Genomic DNA, 17,554 nt, shown 5'->3' on the forward strand with positions numbered 1-17,554 from the left:
TGATGCATGTGCACATATATGGTGGAAATGCAATGCACAGCACTTCCTATATACCAGACAAAACTGGAGTAGCACACCTGTTCACTGGGAAAAAAACGATGACTCTACTCCATCTTCCAGAGTACGAGGAGGAAACCACCAGCTTGGATTTGACCAATATGGTGGTGCTTTCAGAATTATCCAGCTAACGTCAAGATCAAGAAAGCATGACAAGTAATAATTAAAAGATGTCCTGTAGTTAAAGCTCCTGTTGACACAAATGAGCACAGGACCCATTGCCCTTTCTTGCAGCTGGGCACCTCAACGGAGATACTGGAAATGAAATGTTTGCCCTGGGATTACCCCAGATATTCCAACATGAACTAGAGCTGCTGTGGAGGCTCTGGAAGGCAATCGAAGTACAACATGTACTGATATTTTAAGAAGTAGGATGGCATAATAAGAATTACTAATTTCTAATTAAAACGGGTAAAGTTTACTCAGTCTTGGAATTGCTTTGTAGATGCTCAAGATGATGCTATTAGATTTTTCAGTCTCATGATATGAAGCACAACCCTATGCATGTTTACTAAGAAATAAGTCCCCATATTTTCAATGGGGCCTTCTCCCAGGTAAGCATGTGTAGGACCTCATGTCTAATTAGGAGTAAAATTGCTCACCTTTATTTATACCATACTGTGGTTTACATTGCTTTGCTGCATTTTAAAATAAAAAAGAAGCTCCTAGGATTAGGCCTCCTCTAATTTTAATAATAGATGTGTGCCATCACTATGTTGCCAGCTTGTAATGGAACTACATACTTTTTGACTAGTTCAAGGAAGAGAAAAAGGTAAAAGTTTATATCCCTGAACATCTCCTCCCCAGTGTTAGCCCCATGAACAAGCTACTAATCACTTCTGTTAATGCCCAAAGTATGAAGGTGGAATCATCTTAACTAGCGGTAACCTCTGGAAATCTGGGGCCAAGAGCTTTCACCCAGAATGTAAATGTTACGGTTGCCAACTGGTTTTACTGGTCATGTTCCTGTGCCTTTAACAGCAGCTTAATACACAGAAGATTAAAGTGACATTTTTCTTATCACTGTCTCTCCATGCCAGGAGACCTAATTTTCTCAGTGGTTGAAGGAGGAATGGAAAAATACAGAATATTTAACATTCAACTTACCCTTTATTTTGTCAGCTACATAGTTCTTGGAGGTCACAATCTGATCCATGTTTGAACGAATATTTCCTTCAAGGCTCATAGTAACTTCTTTACACTCCTCTTTCAGGGCACGTAACCCATCTGAAACGTGATCTTGAACCAAATGATAGGTTTCTTGTAATATCTATAATAGAAAGCATGAATGAGTCAATCGCCAACGGCCATGCAAGCCAGTTATTCCATGAATTTACCATGCAGTTGCAAGCATGTTCCAGGTATTAAAAAGATTACTTTCACTGCAGGCTTTTGTACAGCTCAACCACTGAAATTGCTTGTTAAACAGCTCATGAGTGTTGGTGGATACACCAAGCCCCCAAAGTTTTTGAAACACCCCACCTGCCTGGATAGAGACTAGGAACAGTTTTGAATATATTTAGGGCACAATCCTATGGCTGCTAGACAGCAGCAAGACAGCCATAAGATTTTTTGGTTTTGGGGAACCGACCTCGGAGCTAGTGCTCGGATGTCGGTTCTCAGAAAACTGCCTCCCCGCCCCCTCCCCTACTGCCTCATAGGCAGCACAGTTCGTCCCTGGCTCCATGAGCGGAAGAGCAGCGTGGAGCAGGGGGAAAGGTGGCATTCCTGGGGGCGGGGAGGGGACAGCAGAAGCGCCAGTACAACGCTTCCTATGTGTCATCTGGCCTCCCACCCTGCTCTCAGCAGCTTCAGCTAGGCAGCCAAAATCAGCCATCTAGCCGCAAATGCAGGGCAGCTGAAGCATGGAGAAGATCCCCTCCATGCTTCACCAGCCCTGCATTGGATAGTTGGTGTCAGGGTTGAATCTGAGCCCATAGAGTCCCAAAGCAGTTCTGATTCTGAGGAGGAGATACAATCCATGGGAGAGGAACTCTCTCAGGTTTCAGAGGCGCAGCTGGAGGGGGAGGGCCCCCCCTGCTCACATTCCTGGGAGCGATAGTGACCCTGGCATGGAAAGGGAGGGACAACTTGAGCTTTTAGACATGAGGCGCAGGCACAAGCGAGAGGTTGCAGGAGCTGAGCTGAAGCACTCAGCCGATTGGCTCAATGTCAACAGCTGCACCCCGAGGCCCCACAGGGGAGGGGGGGACCTTCTCCTCCTACTCCTTAAGTTCAGAGAGTTGCCGCACTTTTCCCCAAACGGAGACCAACTGACATCCTAACTCTTAGAAACCCTTAGCAGGCTGTTCCTTTGTATTTCCCCTGAGTCTCAGGCAATTAGCATCTGTAAGCTTCATTAGGTTGAATAGAATTAAAGCCTTGGAAAGCAGCCCTTTTGTTTGAATGTTGATTCTAGCTATTGGAGGAAACAGAAGGCAACAGGGGCAATCCTGACAGTTGGTTGCCTCCGAGTTCGGAGGTGGCCGACTATCCCCATAGGATTGCACCTTTAGTCAAAGTGTAAATTTTGAAGCACGCTGGTAAGAAACATCCTTGGGGAGCTGCTGGTATCTTTGAGGGACTGATTCTGTTTCAATACTAGTACTGCCTGATTATATGCCTGCCTGCTCCCCTCCTTATGCTCAGCCTGTATATTTGCGAACAAACTGTTATGGCAAAAAGCACCATCAGTTTCCAAACCACTCCTCTTGTACAAGGCTGCCCTCAACATTTCTACTGCTCAGGGAATGAGAGGAATGCAAAGCAATACTTACACCAAACCATGACCTCTTTCGGTCATTCCTCTTCCCTTTCATTTTTGGAAGCAACATAGTCTGAAGGCTAGGCAAGAGCTCCTCCATCACAAGATTGCTGAGAATCTACAAAGGGACAAAACAGAATAATTTAGACGTATCTGAATGTCATGGGCTGCTTCATACAATCATATCTCAGCTTAATAAACTGGAGTATGAATGAGCCTTGTGAGTGTGCATGCAACCCCTTCATACCTCCCTTCACTGCAAGGGTAAACAAATGAGGAACTCTTCAATTAACTATAGTTTCCCTTTTCATCTGAACAGGGAAACCAAGGTTAACTAAGGTTAACGGCTTTGGAACAAGCCAGGATAGTAAGCCAGCTTCAAACCACAGTTTCATATCCTGGCTTGTTCCGAATTCATTATCCATAGTCTCCTGGTTCGTCTGAATCAGGAAGCTGTAATGGAAGGCATACTGGTTCTGACAGCTGACAGAACAGACGAGTTTCTACAAAAACAGAAACAGGCTTGTCTAAGAGAGCAATTGCTCTTGAGGAACAGACATATGTCTCAAAACGTGTCGGAATTCTAGCGATCTGTACAAAAATTAAATAATGTTTATATAGTCCATGAGTATTTTAGAGATCTGCACAACAAATAAATAACTGTTACAGTCCATACTCAGTGGCGTATTGGGATTTTTTTCCTTTTTGGATGTTTTTTGCACGTAGCGCCTTCCCTTTTCGTTTTTTGATACTGGTTTGTTTGCCTGGTCACACAAATGGAGGAGCGACAGAGTTGAGTGCACAGCTACAAAGCCCATTTGTATTTTGGCTTATTAAACCAATATATCACCCTTCAAACGTGGCCTGAGTTTGAGGATAGTTCTACATAAACTCAGAAACTATGAGCTGACTCACATGCACGTACATCGCTGGATAACTCACAGCTGAAATGTGTAAACTGACTCCACTGAAAAAAACATTCAGTCTGAGTTGATGGGAAAGTCCTATCTGTGGTGTGTGATCTGTGATAATTTATCATTTGATGCTACAGCCATCAGGTGATCATCATTTGATGCTACAGACATCAGGTGATCAACATGCATGTGTGAACTGGCATTACACCCCTGCCAACTGATTCAAGATAATTGGAAGCTAAACACATTTACCATTTAGAGGCTTTATTCAAAAGGTATTTGAGAGTCTTTATTTTTTTTTTGGCAGTTAGGATTGTTGCAGAATTCATAATACAGTGGATTTCCACTCCACTGGGTTCCCAGGGTGTCATGACACAGTACCACACTGCCACATCATTCCTAACCATCTAAATACACCTTGCTTGTGGAGAGATGGGTTAGAAGTGGATGAGAGAATAACTATATTCTCAGTTACTATTCCCCTTAGTTACTATTCCCCTTTCATGTAGAGGTCTTTGACACTGAGTTCTGTTGCTGTGTAAACCTTGCACGTTATAATTACTTGTAGCTTCATCAGTGATGGATGGGGGGAATCTCATTAATACTATTGGCTTTGAAGTCTCACACCTCCTCCTTTAACTGCATCATCTTAGCACTGCCCCTCCCATATTTGACTGGGCCCTTTTCTTTAAAGTAACAGTTTAATATTATTGTGGAGTCCATTGAAGACAAGTATTAAGATTAGACTCTGTCCAGGGAAGATTTAAAAATACTGCCATCAAGTCCGTAATCAATCAAAGGATTACAGCTATAATGGTGAACATCCCACCTGCCCCATTTATAGCAGTACTACCATACCACCACTAAACCTGATACTCTGTACCTGCTTACTTCCACCACTGAGGTTCATGGAATTGCCAGGTCTCAATTTAGCCAAGTTACAAAGGCTGGAGTGGAGATGAACAAGGTGGCATGATAGAGGCATCAATTTCTAGGGAGCCCTGGGGTTCCTCAGAGGCTTTTCAAAGGTTTCTTACTGAGAAGATGAATAATGTCGGTTACATATTCCTGAAAAGCAGCTTGTCCACCTCAAGTGGTTTTCTCCTGCTATGCATATCTACAGTGGGGTGTTGGCTTGCTCTCAGATTATGTACCACAATGGGAAGGCCCAATAGGACTGGCCAGCACCCTGCATGAACTGCATGTGCCCCAAGAACATTTCCCAGAATCCTTTGCAACATGCAGCTCCACCATGGCTAACATGCAGGAGTTTCTCAGCAGACCACTCAGTGTGATAAGTGTTCTCTAAAAGTAGCAAGCTTGAAAATCATTGTTCCATCATTTCATCTTCAAGCTCCAGTAAATAAGTATCAGATCTCTCCTGTCAAAGAGACTGAATGGGTTTGGTCCTATCAAGCCTCTATAGCGTAGAGTCTATACCAAAGGTGAACAGAAAGCATTGAAGGACACTGCTAAGCACATGTTGGTAAGATTAGGACATGATGTACAATTTGGATATAAATGTGGATATTTATGAGGTTTTGAAAAAAACCTTCCTGAAATAATTTTATGCAAGCCATTGCAAACTGTTCTGTTAGGCTAGGAAATGGCCTAAAAAATAATACTTGGTCAAAGCTAATATGAGAACACGATATACACACATCAGTTACAGCATGACTGATTACCAAGGAGATAATAATGTAATTCATCTAAGCTCTGCTACAATCAGTCTCAAGAAGGAGATGGGGTATGAGTAATTCCTGGTGCCTGCCAAGTCAGCTAATGAGATGCTTTGGATTTTCAGGTAAATGTGAAAATGTCTAAGTTTCAAATAGTACTTTTATCTTTCGTCCCCTGAGGTACGTCATAATTTCCAAATGCAATCACATTTTGGTTTAGCGGATACTAAAAGGCATCCCTCAGCCCCAAACACAGGTATGGATGTAGTCCCAGCTTTCAAACCTGATGGGAAACTAAACTTCTACTTATTTTATATTTGCGTATGATTTCTGGCTGAACATCAACCCTGCCACCCTCCAAGTAATATTTGCATTGTTGGTAATAGTCACAGCTTTACATAATGCATTTCAAGTGTTCAAAGTACTTAACATACTTGATTATCTCAGTAATTCCTACTGTATGATAGGTCAGTATTATCATCATCCTACTGCAGATGAGGGAGAGGCTAAGTGAAGTGGACATGACCCACAAGGCACCTGACATTTCTGAATTTCGGCTCTTGTATGGGTTTAAAAAATCCTTTTGCTTATAATTCACTCACAAACCTGTAACTACATTTTTCTGAACAATCCCACCACCCCAACAGCTTTACACAGAGTAATGTCACTTTAAAAAAAAATCTAACAGTGTTGACCAGTGATCATTATATAAACAAATCCTATCCATACTTGTGGGGCAGGGGCGGAGGCATTATTCCAGTAACAAATATTCATTGCTAGAAGAGCTGAATAAAATATCAACAGTTCCCCTGAAAGTAATGACTAATACTAATAGCAGACCTAAATGGATTCATCGTCTTATATTCAGTAGTTAGCATTTGTAGGACACAAGCCTTGCATTTCTTTTTATTTGTATTGTTTCCTAGAAAACAAAGGAATGTTATTTGTCATAGAAATTTATATCAAACCATGTCAAAGGGTTGGATCCAGAACTAAGTTAGTCATGGTTTAGTCCCATTTAGTTCCACTGAAATGGAACTAAAGCATGCTCACCTTAGTCTGGATCCATCCCCAAGTGTTTCATGCATGGCTCACTGGAAGTTTAATGAAGCACAACAAATTTGGGGTGGTTTTTCTTGTCCCAGGCTTTCCACACACTTCCCTTATTGGGAAGCTATCTGGGCTAGGCTACAAAAGCAAAATAAAGTACCTGAATTTCATTGCCAGTTATCATTTCCCATGATCCATAGTGGCCTTTTTCCTGGCGGAAGAACTGGACAGCTTCTAAAAATGCTTGAGCTTCAAAGGAGGACTGCTTGAAAAAATCTGAAAGAAACAATGAATGGCAACTATTGATTTGGATTAACAAAGGCCAATATTTTTCATATTCTGTCATTACGAAGTGATTCAATCAGATATTGGGTTTCTTCCCCCTACACCAAGTACAAAAACCTTAGATGTTTACTCATTCCACATATTTGGATGCTTTATTGCAGTTACTTTTTCCTTCAGTTGTGAACTGGGAAACAATTTCTCATTAAGGGTAGTAGGCAAAGTCAATCATGGAGCCAAACAAGACTAATTAATGCAATTATCATTCCAAGAACATTGTTACTGAGAAGCTCAGCCATAGTAGCTTGTGTGTACACACTGTTTGGATTTCGGATTCATACTGGCATCACACCCTGTTAAATATGTCTTTCCTTCTGGGGAAGGCTGCACGAACAAGGGTCTCATAGCCACTGGAAAAGACAGGATCCTGATGATAGCATGCCAGGCTACCTGCCTTTATTGCAATTGAAATTTATGACCTGTATGTCCTCTATCTTAATTGAATCAAGAGGAAAAGAATTGCCCTTCTGCAGTATGCAAAGCTTGAGAACTGCAAATGCCTTCCTGACCACTGCCTTGGTCAAACCATCAGGGTGCTTTTAAACTGGCCAATCTAAAGCCTTGGTGGGAAACATGGTCCAATCCTGGAGTGCCCTCAACTCAAGATAGATCAGCAGGCTGAAGTGCCACCCAAGTATGTCTTGTAGTATCCTTTGTTTTAGGAACCTCTTCCTAATTGTTTCTTGTAAGTATGGTGTTTGTGATGCTTACTTGACCAGCCATAACTCAGTCATGCAAGCCAGAAGTCCAATGGAAGTCTCCTATTTATCCCCAGAGCCAAGCTATGGTACCCCTTGTTTTAACTTCATCCTGAGTCTGCCCAAAGTCATTGCCTCCAGTTTGAAGTCAATAACTGCCCTTGCGACCAGCCCACTTGTATGCGTTTTGATCAGGAGATCCAGCAGGGACAGGCACTCTGTCCTGCTGCACCTGGTGTTTGCTTGTCTTGCAGCCCCTTCCTTGTGAGCCATACCTAGCATTCTCCCTCTCCTACTCTGGTGCCTAACCCACATTTCCAGGGCCAGAGTTCCTCTTTTCCTGCTTGAACCACCTCAGTCTTTTATGCCCAGATAGATCCCTTGCCATGTATATCCACGCAGAGCTTCGCACACCGTGAAGCACAAATTGGTGCATTTTGCCCACATCCGTTTCAGTGGGGTTCCCCACCCACGCTGGGAACTTGGTTGCTTGTCAGATGGGGAGTACTGCCTTCTTGGGTGGCGCAGCCTTTTGGAGCTACTGGGGCAGCCGAGTCTTGCAGCAGGATGTTGAGTAAGTTATGGTTGTGGACATTAAGCTCAGAGTGTTTTCCAGTGGACAGGTGGGGTGTCCAGGGCATTGTGCTGAGGTCTTTCAGGGTCTTGAGCCAAATGCAATCAAACATTGCTTAGCTAGCTTCCCTTCCTCACCTCCTTCCCCCAAATTCCCTTGCCTGTGTTTGTCATTTTTCTTAGTCAGGATAATTAGAGAGACCTCATTTTAGGACTCTCCATTCCAAATTCAATTTTTGAACTGTATTCCACACTTTTGCGGGACTCCGGGATTCCTAATAACAGCTTAGCCAACTGCTCAGTCTCCCCATTATCACCTATATCAGCCTGGCCTGAATAGGACTGATCTTGGGGTGATTACACCCCAAAGTATCCAAAGAGTAGCTTGTGCCCACTGTGAGTTAGCGGGCATCTGTGACCAATCCTGAAGTGAGGTCTTTTGGGTTCCCCCTTACTCTGAAACAAAGTGGCTTCACCTTTATTTCTTCCTCCTGGCTTTGACTTTATTTCTTCCTCCTCCTGAAATTGCTCTGAATTTAACCATTCTGCCTCTCAAGTGTCCCACCCTTTGCCCCTGAAACTCAAAGGACCCCTTGTCGTACTCAACCCCCCAAGCCCTCCCTGGCCATTTCTCCCTACTCCTTATTTGATGAACTATAATTCACCAACTCAGTCTTATCACTATCATTAGGAATAGCGTACTACTAAAGCCTTCTTCTTTCTGTAAACATTTATGTTCAGATAATACATCTATGTTTCAGCTGTCTGTGCTCCTGAGCTCATCTTGCCATTTTGTTGCATTACTGTGAAAGATCTACTAGGTGCACAGCAAGCCTCTGAAGAAGATCCGTGCACCTCCAGGTTCAACAGGTACACGTGGAAGTTCATGTGCACATCTGGACAACAATATCTGGTAACAACATCGCTTCTAAAAGTTATTTGCTGAATCCTTATCCTAGATGGATGGATGGATGGATGGATAGAAGAACATAAGAAGAGCCCTGCTGGATCAGACCAAGGGCTCATCTATTCTAGCATTCTGTTTACACAGTAGCTGACCAGCTGTCGACCAGGAACCCACAGGACACAAATGCAACAGCACCCTCCCACCCAAGTTCCCCAGCAACTGGTGTACACAGGCATACTGCCTCTGGCACTGGAGGTAGCACACAGCCAACAGGACTAGTAGCCATTGATAGCCTTCTCCTCCAGGAATTTGTCTAATCCCCTTTTAAAGTCATCCAAATTGGAGGCCGTCACTACATCTTCTGGTAATGTAGATATACAGAGATACAGATATAGAGATACACACACACACACACACACACACACACGTCTGTGGATTCCTGGAAAACTGAACCGACAGCTACTCAGTACAACTTTAACCGTACCATTCATTTTATTTTCACAAAGATTTCTAACCCAGCCATTAGAAACAGCTCCAATTCTTCCCTAACAATGGTATAAATGTGCCCTTGTGTAGTGGAACAAAGACACTGTAGCAACACAAGGATTTGGGGGTGGGAGGGTCGAACAACACAGGTACACATTTGTAAATATCAGATACTCCAGGTTTTCATTAGGAAAAACATATATCTGTAGTTGTACTCCTGTTTCACCACATGGGAGCATATTGATACAAGCATTAATCACAGCAGTTTTACAGAGGCTTCCAAGACTTTTACTGATCAGAAACCTCAGTAAAAAATGATTTCTTACATTCACTCACAGGGCTGATTTATTCATTAACCTTCTTAATGAGGGAATATGCAATTACGTCTCCCCCTGCCTGCAATGGCTCCATTTCCTGGCATCCAGCATGGGCGGCAATGGCCTGATAGCTATAACAGCTATTGGAAAGGACTGGGATGTGCCTGAGGCACTGTACTTTCTGGTCCAAGGCTAGATAGGAATGGGACAGAAGGACCTTGCCTCTCCCCTAACAACCTCACTCTTTGAGAACTACAGCTTCAGCTGAACCACTAAGCACATACTAGACCAGCCTTCCCCAACCTGGTGCCCTCTCCCAGCATGTGATGGCTGGGGGATGCTGGGTGTTGTAGTGCAAGCTTCCTGGAGGGCAACAAGTTGGGGAAGGCTACATTAGACTGAAGCCCCATTTCAAAATGGTACGCTATTGTGCAGGCTCTACGATCACTAGGTATTTATTTGATGCTGCAGACAAGAGGTGCATGCAAGAAGGCCATCCACTTTTTGGCATACAAGGGCATTTCTGCGTACCATTCTGACCACCAGGAGGGGCTAGCCACTGGGAGCTTCCAGCCTGTGCAGGGGTTTGGCCAGAGAAAGGCACAAAAGCTGTAATTACTGCAGTGGTGGGACTCTGAGTCATGTATTTTCATATTTAACGGTTGTGCTCATTCATAGCCAGAAAGGAATAAGAGGACCAGCTAGGGCAGGGGTGGGCAGAAAGTAGATCTCCAGATGTTTTGAACTTTAACTCCCAGCATTCCTAACTATTGACCATGCTATCAGGGACTTCTGAGAGTTGAAGTCCAAAACACCTGGAGATCTACTTTCTGCCCACCCCTGAGCTAGAGGGCTGGCATTTAGATGTAACCAAGAGGTCACCACCCCAGCCAGTAGTAAACTGAGCTTCTATCATGTCCACGTGCTTTCAGATGTAATGATAGAATTAGTCCCTCCCAGGGTCGGCCCTATCATTAGGCAGAGCGAGGCAGTCACCTCAGGTAGCAGTTGCTGCAAGGTGGGAGGAAAGTGTTGGAGGACACAGCTGTAGACCATGCGGCCTGGCCTGTGCCCCCTAAGATAGCGTGCTGCCTTCAGGTGCAGTGGAGGATGCTGTCCCACTGTCAGTGTTTAAGGAAGATTCAACCACCAGTCCAGTAGGCTTTTGTACATGGAATGGAAGTGGGGTGCCATCTTGTTCTTCACCTCAGGCAGCAAAATGAATTGGGCCAGCCCTGGTCCCTCCCCAGCTTCTGCTGCAGTTTTCCCCAAACTGGTGCTCCCCAGATATCTTGGATTACAACTCTCATTGGCCATGCTGACTGGGGATGATGAGAGTTGTACTCCAACACATGTGGAGGGCACCAGGTTGGCCAAGGCTGTTCTAGTGTCTGACAGTATGGCACGAGTGGAAGTGCTATCTAATCATGTGTACAAAAGTTGAAAAGGAGGCAGTGGCAGCTGGTTCCTCCAAAATGTGAGAGGACCGCAGGTTCCTGCCCTCTGCTAAGCCACTCCCACCACACATTCTTGTCGTTTCACTCCAATTCCATCCATGCCCCCCCCCATCAAGCATGATAGTTAAATGGAACCTCCATGTTCGGAGGCAGTGTACCCATGCTGCATACCAGATGCTGGAGACAAAATAATGGGAGGACTGTTGCTCTCAATCCCCGCCTATAAGCTTCCTCAAGACATTTTGCTAACCACTACTGGAAACAAAATTCTGGACTAGACAAGGACAAGCAACCTCCAAAGTCAGAAACTTGAGTGCAAGGCAGAAATAAGATCTGAGCCCCAAACCAGTGAGACAGAAGGCACTTCCACACAAGGCTTTTATTATGCAATTGCAATGGCTCATCGCCTGTATTTTCACCCAGTGTCCACATGACATCAACATTTTGCAAACAGCCCACATTTTTCTGGTGGATTTTGCAGCATCATGTAACAGTTTCGCTATGTCCCATACGTGTAGACACTCTATAGTGGCATTGCTCCTTCTTGGGAAGTGGTGCTGCTTTCGGGGCTCTCTTACTTGGGGGGGGGCAGTTTCGAACACCACACGCCCCTCTTCCTGTTGCTCGGCACCGGAGTACAGCCTGCACAGCACACCTTCACCATTGTAATTCGGGCATCAGTGGTGGCAGATTTATTTTCACTGTAGCTATGGCTGATGAAGGGGTCACACTGTCAGGGTTGGATCGGAGCCCAGAGAGCCCCAAAGCAGTTCTGATTCTGAGGAAGAAATAGAAACCACGGGAGAGGAACCTGCGTGCTGTTCAGAGGAGCAGCCAGGGGGACAGCCCCTTCCGGTACAAATTCCTGAGAGTGATAGTGAGCCTGGCAGGGAGCTTTTTATACCAGCTTAGGCTGGTATACCAACTACGCCCTTATCTGGACAAAGATAGCCTAGCTACAATTATCCATGCTCCAATAACTTCTCGTCTGGATTACTGCAATATGTGGGGCTGCCTTTGAAAACCGTCCGGAAACTTCAGCTGGTCCAAAATAGGGCAGCAAGATTGTTAACAGGGACTGGCCAACGAGCTCATATTATGCCAGTACTTTTCCCGCTGCACTGGCTGCCAGTCCATTTCCAGGCCTGATTCAAGCTGCTGGTATTAACATTCAAAGCCCTTAACAGCTTGGGGCCAGGTTATCTGAAGGATCGCCTCCTCCCATATGTGCCTGCCTGGACCTTAAGATCATCCTCAGCAGTCCTTCTCCATGACCCCTTGCCAAAGGAAGTGAGGCGGGTGGCTACTAGGAGGAGGGCCTTTGCTGCTGTAGCACCCTGGCTGTGGAATGAGCTCCCTACTGAGGTTCGCCTGGCACCTACACTGTATTCCTTCCCGCGCCAGGTGAAGACCTTTTTATTTTCCCAGGCATTTCAGCATTTTAGCTTTCTAGACGTTTAGCTTTGCTGTTTTAAATCTGTATTTTAAATCTCTGCATTGCTGCTAGGTTTTATTCCGGTTTTATTCTGGATGTATTGTTATATTGTGGTGTTAATGTTTTTATATTTTAATGCTTGTATATTGTATATTGTTTTACTGTGCGCTTTTTGGTTTTAATTTTTGTGAACTGCCCAGAGAGCTTCAACTATTGGGAGGTATAGAAATGAAATGAATAAATAAACAAACAAACAAACAAACAAACTGCCTGGTGCAAAGGTTGCAGATATCATGTGCTGTCAAGATAGTTTTGTAGATAGTGGATAGTAGAGTCAATGGTTGTGGTCCATGTTGATACCAGTGACATGGGGAAATGTAGTCATGAGGTCCTGGAACCCAAATTTAGGTTGCTAGGTAGAAGGTTGAAATCCAGGATCACCAAGCTGGCTTTCTCTGAAATTGTTGTTGTTGTTGTTGTTATTAATTTCATTTCTATACCGCCCAATAGCTGAGGCTCTCTGGGCAGTTCACAACAATTCATAACAATAAATACAAAAACTACAACATTATAAACATTATAATACAACATTATAATAAAAAGTGGTCTATTTTTTTTAAGATACATAGTTTAAAACAATTAAATAGCTAAAAACGATTTCAGTTCACAATTTCAATAACAGACCTGTTCAAGAAAGCCAACATACGTGCTCCATCATATGCCATTAAGTGGCATTAATGACTGGACATAGAGGGTAGTCTTAACTTGGTGCTGAAAAGATGACAGCGTTGGCACCAGGTGGGCCTCAGTGGGGAGCTCATTCCATAGTCAGAGGGGCCACCACTGAGAAGGCTCTCTCCCCTGTTGCCACCTTCCAAGCCTCCCTTGGAGGAGGTATTCGGGAAAGGCTCCAGATGTTGATCGTAGTATACGGGTAAGTTCATGTTGGGAGAGGCGTTCCATCAGATATTGTGGTCCCAAGCCATGTAAGGCTTTATAGGTTAAAACCAGCATCTTGAATTGGGCTTGGAACCATACAGGCAGCCAATGCAAGTGAGCCAGGATTGGTCTTATGTGCTCAGACCTTCTGGTCCCAGTTATTAATCTGGCTTCCACATTTTGCACAAGCTGAAGCTTCTGAACAGTCTTCAATGCACATAGAGTACATACAGCAATCTAACTTGGAGATTACTAGAGCATAAATTACTGAAACCAAGTTATCCCTGTCCATATAGGGGCATAGCTGGGCCACCAGCCAAACCTGGTAGAAGGCACTCCAAGCCACTGAAGCCACCTGAGCCTCAAGTGATAGAGATGGCTCCAGGAGAACACCCAAACTACAAACCTGCTCCTTGATGGGCAGTGCAACCCCATCCAGAACTGGTTGAACACCCTCCAACAGCATCTCAGTCTTGTCTGGATTGAGCTTCAGTTTATTAGCCCTCATCCAGTCCATTTTCGCAGCCAGGCACTGATTTAGCACATCCACAGCCTCACTTGATGAAGATCGAAAGGAGAAGCCGAGTTGCATGTCATCAGCATACTGATGGCAACGCACTCCAAAACTCCAGATGACCCCACTCAATGGTTTCATGTGGATATGAAATAGCACAGGGGACAAAACCTGAGGAACCCCATACTGGAGAATCCATGGGGCCGAGCAATGCTACCTGTTCCACATGCACAGCAGTTGAGGAGTCTCAGTGTATGGATGAGACAGTGGTGTAGGAAGGAAGGGCTCAGATTTGTTCAGTACAGGGGAACATTTTGGGACAAGCTGGGCCTGTACAAGAGAGATGAGCTCCACTTGAACCAAAAGGGCACCAAACTGCTGGAGCTAACCTAAAAACAGGTGACAGAGCAGCTTTTAAACTGAACCCTGGGGGAAAGTGACAGGAGCTGGGAAGGATCTGATCAAGTTGAATAATCCCTTTGGGATAAGATGAAAGTGTTTCTGGTTGCCCAAATGGAGATGGGGAGGAAATAGGCCATGAGCACATGGTGAAACACAATACCAAGTCAGAGAGGCATAAGTGTCGTAGCAGAAGATGTACACGCCAGAGACGTCTGGGGAGGGACACCATGTACAGGTGTTTCTATGCTAATGCTAGAAGCCTCTGAACCAAAATGGAGGAGTTGGAGTGTCTGGTTTTAAAGAAGAACCTAGATATAGAGGGCATTACTGAAACCTGGGATATAATCATCTCTGGATATAAACTCTATAAGAAGGACAGGGAAGGGTGTACTGGAGGAGGTGTCATTCTGTACATCAAAAGGGGCATGGTTTCAAGCAGACAAGAAAACTTAAAAGGGGCAGACTCCTCTACAGAAGTGCTGTGGCTCCAGGCTCAAAAAGTAATTTAGTGCTAGGAACATGCTATCATCCCCCAGACCAGAATGCTCAGGGTGATCTTGAGATGGAAAATGAAATCAGGGAGGCCTCCAAACTAGAAATGTTAAAGCCCAGGGAAAAAACGGAAAAATCTGGGGAGGAATTTTTTTTTTCCCCTGTGGACCATTTTTGTTTTTCTCCAAAAAATGGGAAAAAATGAACAGCTTTGGATTATGAAAATTTCCTTTTAGAATTTAAGACAAAGTATTTATATGTTGTTACCCAGCCTGTACTCCCCCCCAAAATGATTTCTAAAACTATGTAATAAGAATACTTTTATAGAAAGGCTTGTGTTGTAAAATGTCTGAAAATAATGAAGCCAGGGGGAATTTTTTTTTAATCCTGTTTATAAGATTCCCAGCATAGCTTTTTCTTTCACTGCTTATTAAAATTATTGATCTAAAGTGTATTTTACTGATAGACATTTATGCTCAGTTTCCCAACATGTGAGTACATTCCCTATTGTGCATTCATGACAGTAAATGTGCACGCATGACAGCTTGGGCTTTGTTCTATGGAGTCCGGTGTTTCTGAAGCTGCAGCAGTCATTTAATGTAGCTCTAATCTATTCAGACAATCATTATAAATTTACTAACTGAGTTTACTTTAAAATGTTTGAAAATATAATGATATTTTTATGAGCAAACTAAGTTGTCCCTTAAATAACTTTAGGAACAGAAAGGCTGCTTTATGTTCCTAAAGCAGCCCTCCCCAACCTGGTGTCCTCCAGATGTTTTGGACTACAGTGGCCAGACCATTGGCCATGCTGCCTGAGGCTGATGGGAGCTGAAGTTCAAAATATCTGGAGGGCACCAGGTTGGGGAAAGCGATCTTAAAGCAACAGAGTGAGTTTAGAACTGTAAGGCGCACTAAAAAAACTGTATTGCGTATTTTTCAATTTTTCCCAAAAATTCCATTTTTTTTTCTGGGAGAAGGAAAAAAACCCTTTTTTCCTCATGGCCTCAACGTTTCTGGAAATTTTACATCTCTACTCCAAACTAGAAAGTGTAATAATGAGTGACTTCAATTACCCCCACATTGACGGATAAATGCATGTTCCAGTCACAACAAAGAGGATACATTTCTTGACGCCCTGAACAACTCTCTCCTAGAACAGTTGGTCATGGAACTGACCAGAGGGGAGGTGACCCTGGATTTAATTCTAAGGTTTGTCGTCCAGGACCTAGTATGAGATGTGAGTGTTATTGAACCAATTGGAAACAGTGACCAGATTTAATATGCTATCAGATTTAATATGTATTTAAGTGGGAAATTGCCGAGGAAGTCCAACACAGTCACATTTGACTTTAAAAGAAGAAACTTCTTTAAAATGAGGGAAATGGTAAAAAGGAAGTTGAAAGGGGGAGTCAAGAGGGTTAAATCCCTTTAAAATGCTTGGAGGTTACTTAAAACCACAATAATAAAAGCTCAGCTAGAATACGTAGGTTAGGAAAGCTAGCACCAAGTCCAAGAAATCACCAGCATGGGTAACGAGCAATCTCAAGGAAGCTAAGAAGGCTTCCTTCAGAAAATGGAACTCTTGACCAAATGAGGAAAACAAAAGGGAGCACAAACTTGAACAAAGGAGATGCAAGCAGACAATAAGAGATGCAAAAAGCATTTTGAGGAGTGTATCACTAAAAACATCAAGGCCAACAACAAAGAATTATTTAAATATATCAGAAGCAGGAAACCAGCTAAGGAGGCAGTTGGACCACTGGATGACAATGGAGTTAAAGGAGTACTAAAGCAGGATTGCGGAAAAGCTAAATTAATTCTTTTCATCTGTCTTCACTGCAGAAGATATAGGACATGTGCCTGTGCCTGAACTGATGTTTTCAGGAAGGGAGACTGCGAAACTGAGGCAAATAGTGGTGACAAAAGATGACATTCTTAACCTTATTGATAAATTGAAAGTTAATAAATGACCAGGCCCAGATGGTATCCATCTCAAATATGAAATTGCTGATTTTCTAACAAAAATATGCAATGTATCCCTAAGATCAACATCTGTACCAGAGGACAGAAGAATGGCCAACAAAACACTAATTTTTAAAAAGAGATTCAGGGGGGATTCAGGTAATTACCGGCCAGTTGCCTTAACGTCTATTCAGGTAAATTGGTTGATAGCATTATTAAAGATAAAATTAGTAAGCAGATAGAAAGACAAGCCCTGCTGAAAAAGAATCCACATGGCTTCTGCAAAATTAAGTCCTGTCTCACTAACCTTTCAGAGTTTTTTGTGAGTGTCACTGAACACATGGACAGGGGTGATCTGGTTGACATTGTTTACTTGGACTTCCAAAAGGCTTTTTGGCAAAGTCCCTCACCAAAGACTCCTAAGCAAACTTAGCAGTCATGGAATAAAAGGAGAGGTCCTCTTATAGATCAGTAACTGGTTAAAGAACGGAAAGCAGAGAGTAGGAATAAACTGTATATTCTCCCAATTGAGGGATGTAAACACTAGGGTCTCACAGGGATCT

At 43.6% G+C, this 17,554-nt stretch overlaps 1 protein-coding gene across 1 annotated transcript in view; it reads right to left on the bottom strand.

The window, feature by feature from the left end:
- NIBAN1 (niban apoptosis regulator 1) overlaps nucleotides 1-17,554 on the bottom strand; it is a 100,965-nt gene that overhangs the window by 14,741 nt on the left and 68,670 nt on the right. The window contains 3 exon segments of the mRNA XM_084851371.1: nucleotides 1,165-1,327; nucleotides 2,835-2,939; nucleotides 6,625-6,740. Coding sequence (XP_084707497.1) covers nucleotides 1,165-1,327; nucleotides 2,835-2,939; nucleotides 6,625-6,740 — 384 coding nt within the window.

The sequence above is a fragment of the Heloderma suspectum genome, chromosome 4 (genome assembly GCF_057233095.1).
Source record: "Heloderma suspectum isolate Gila_16-S chromosome 4, 16-S_ref, whole genome shotgun sequence".
Classification (NCBI taxonomy): Eukaryota; Metazoa; Chordata; class Lepidosauria; order Squamata; family Helodermatidae; genus Heloderma; species Heloderma suspectum.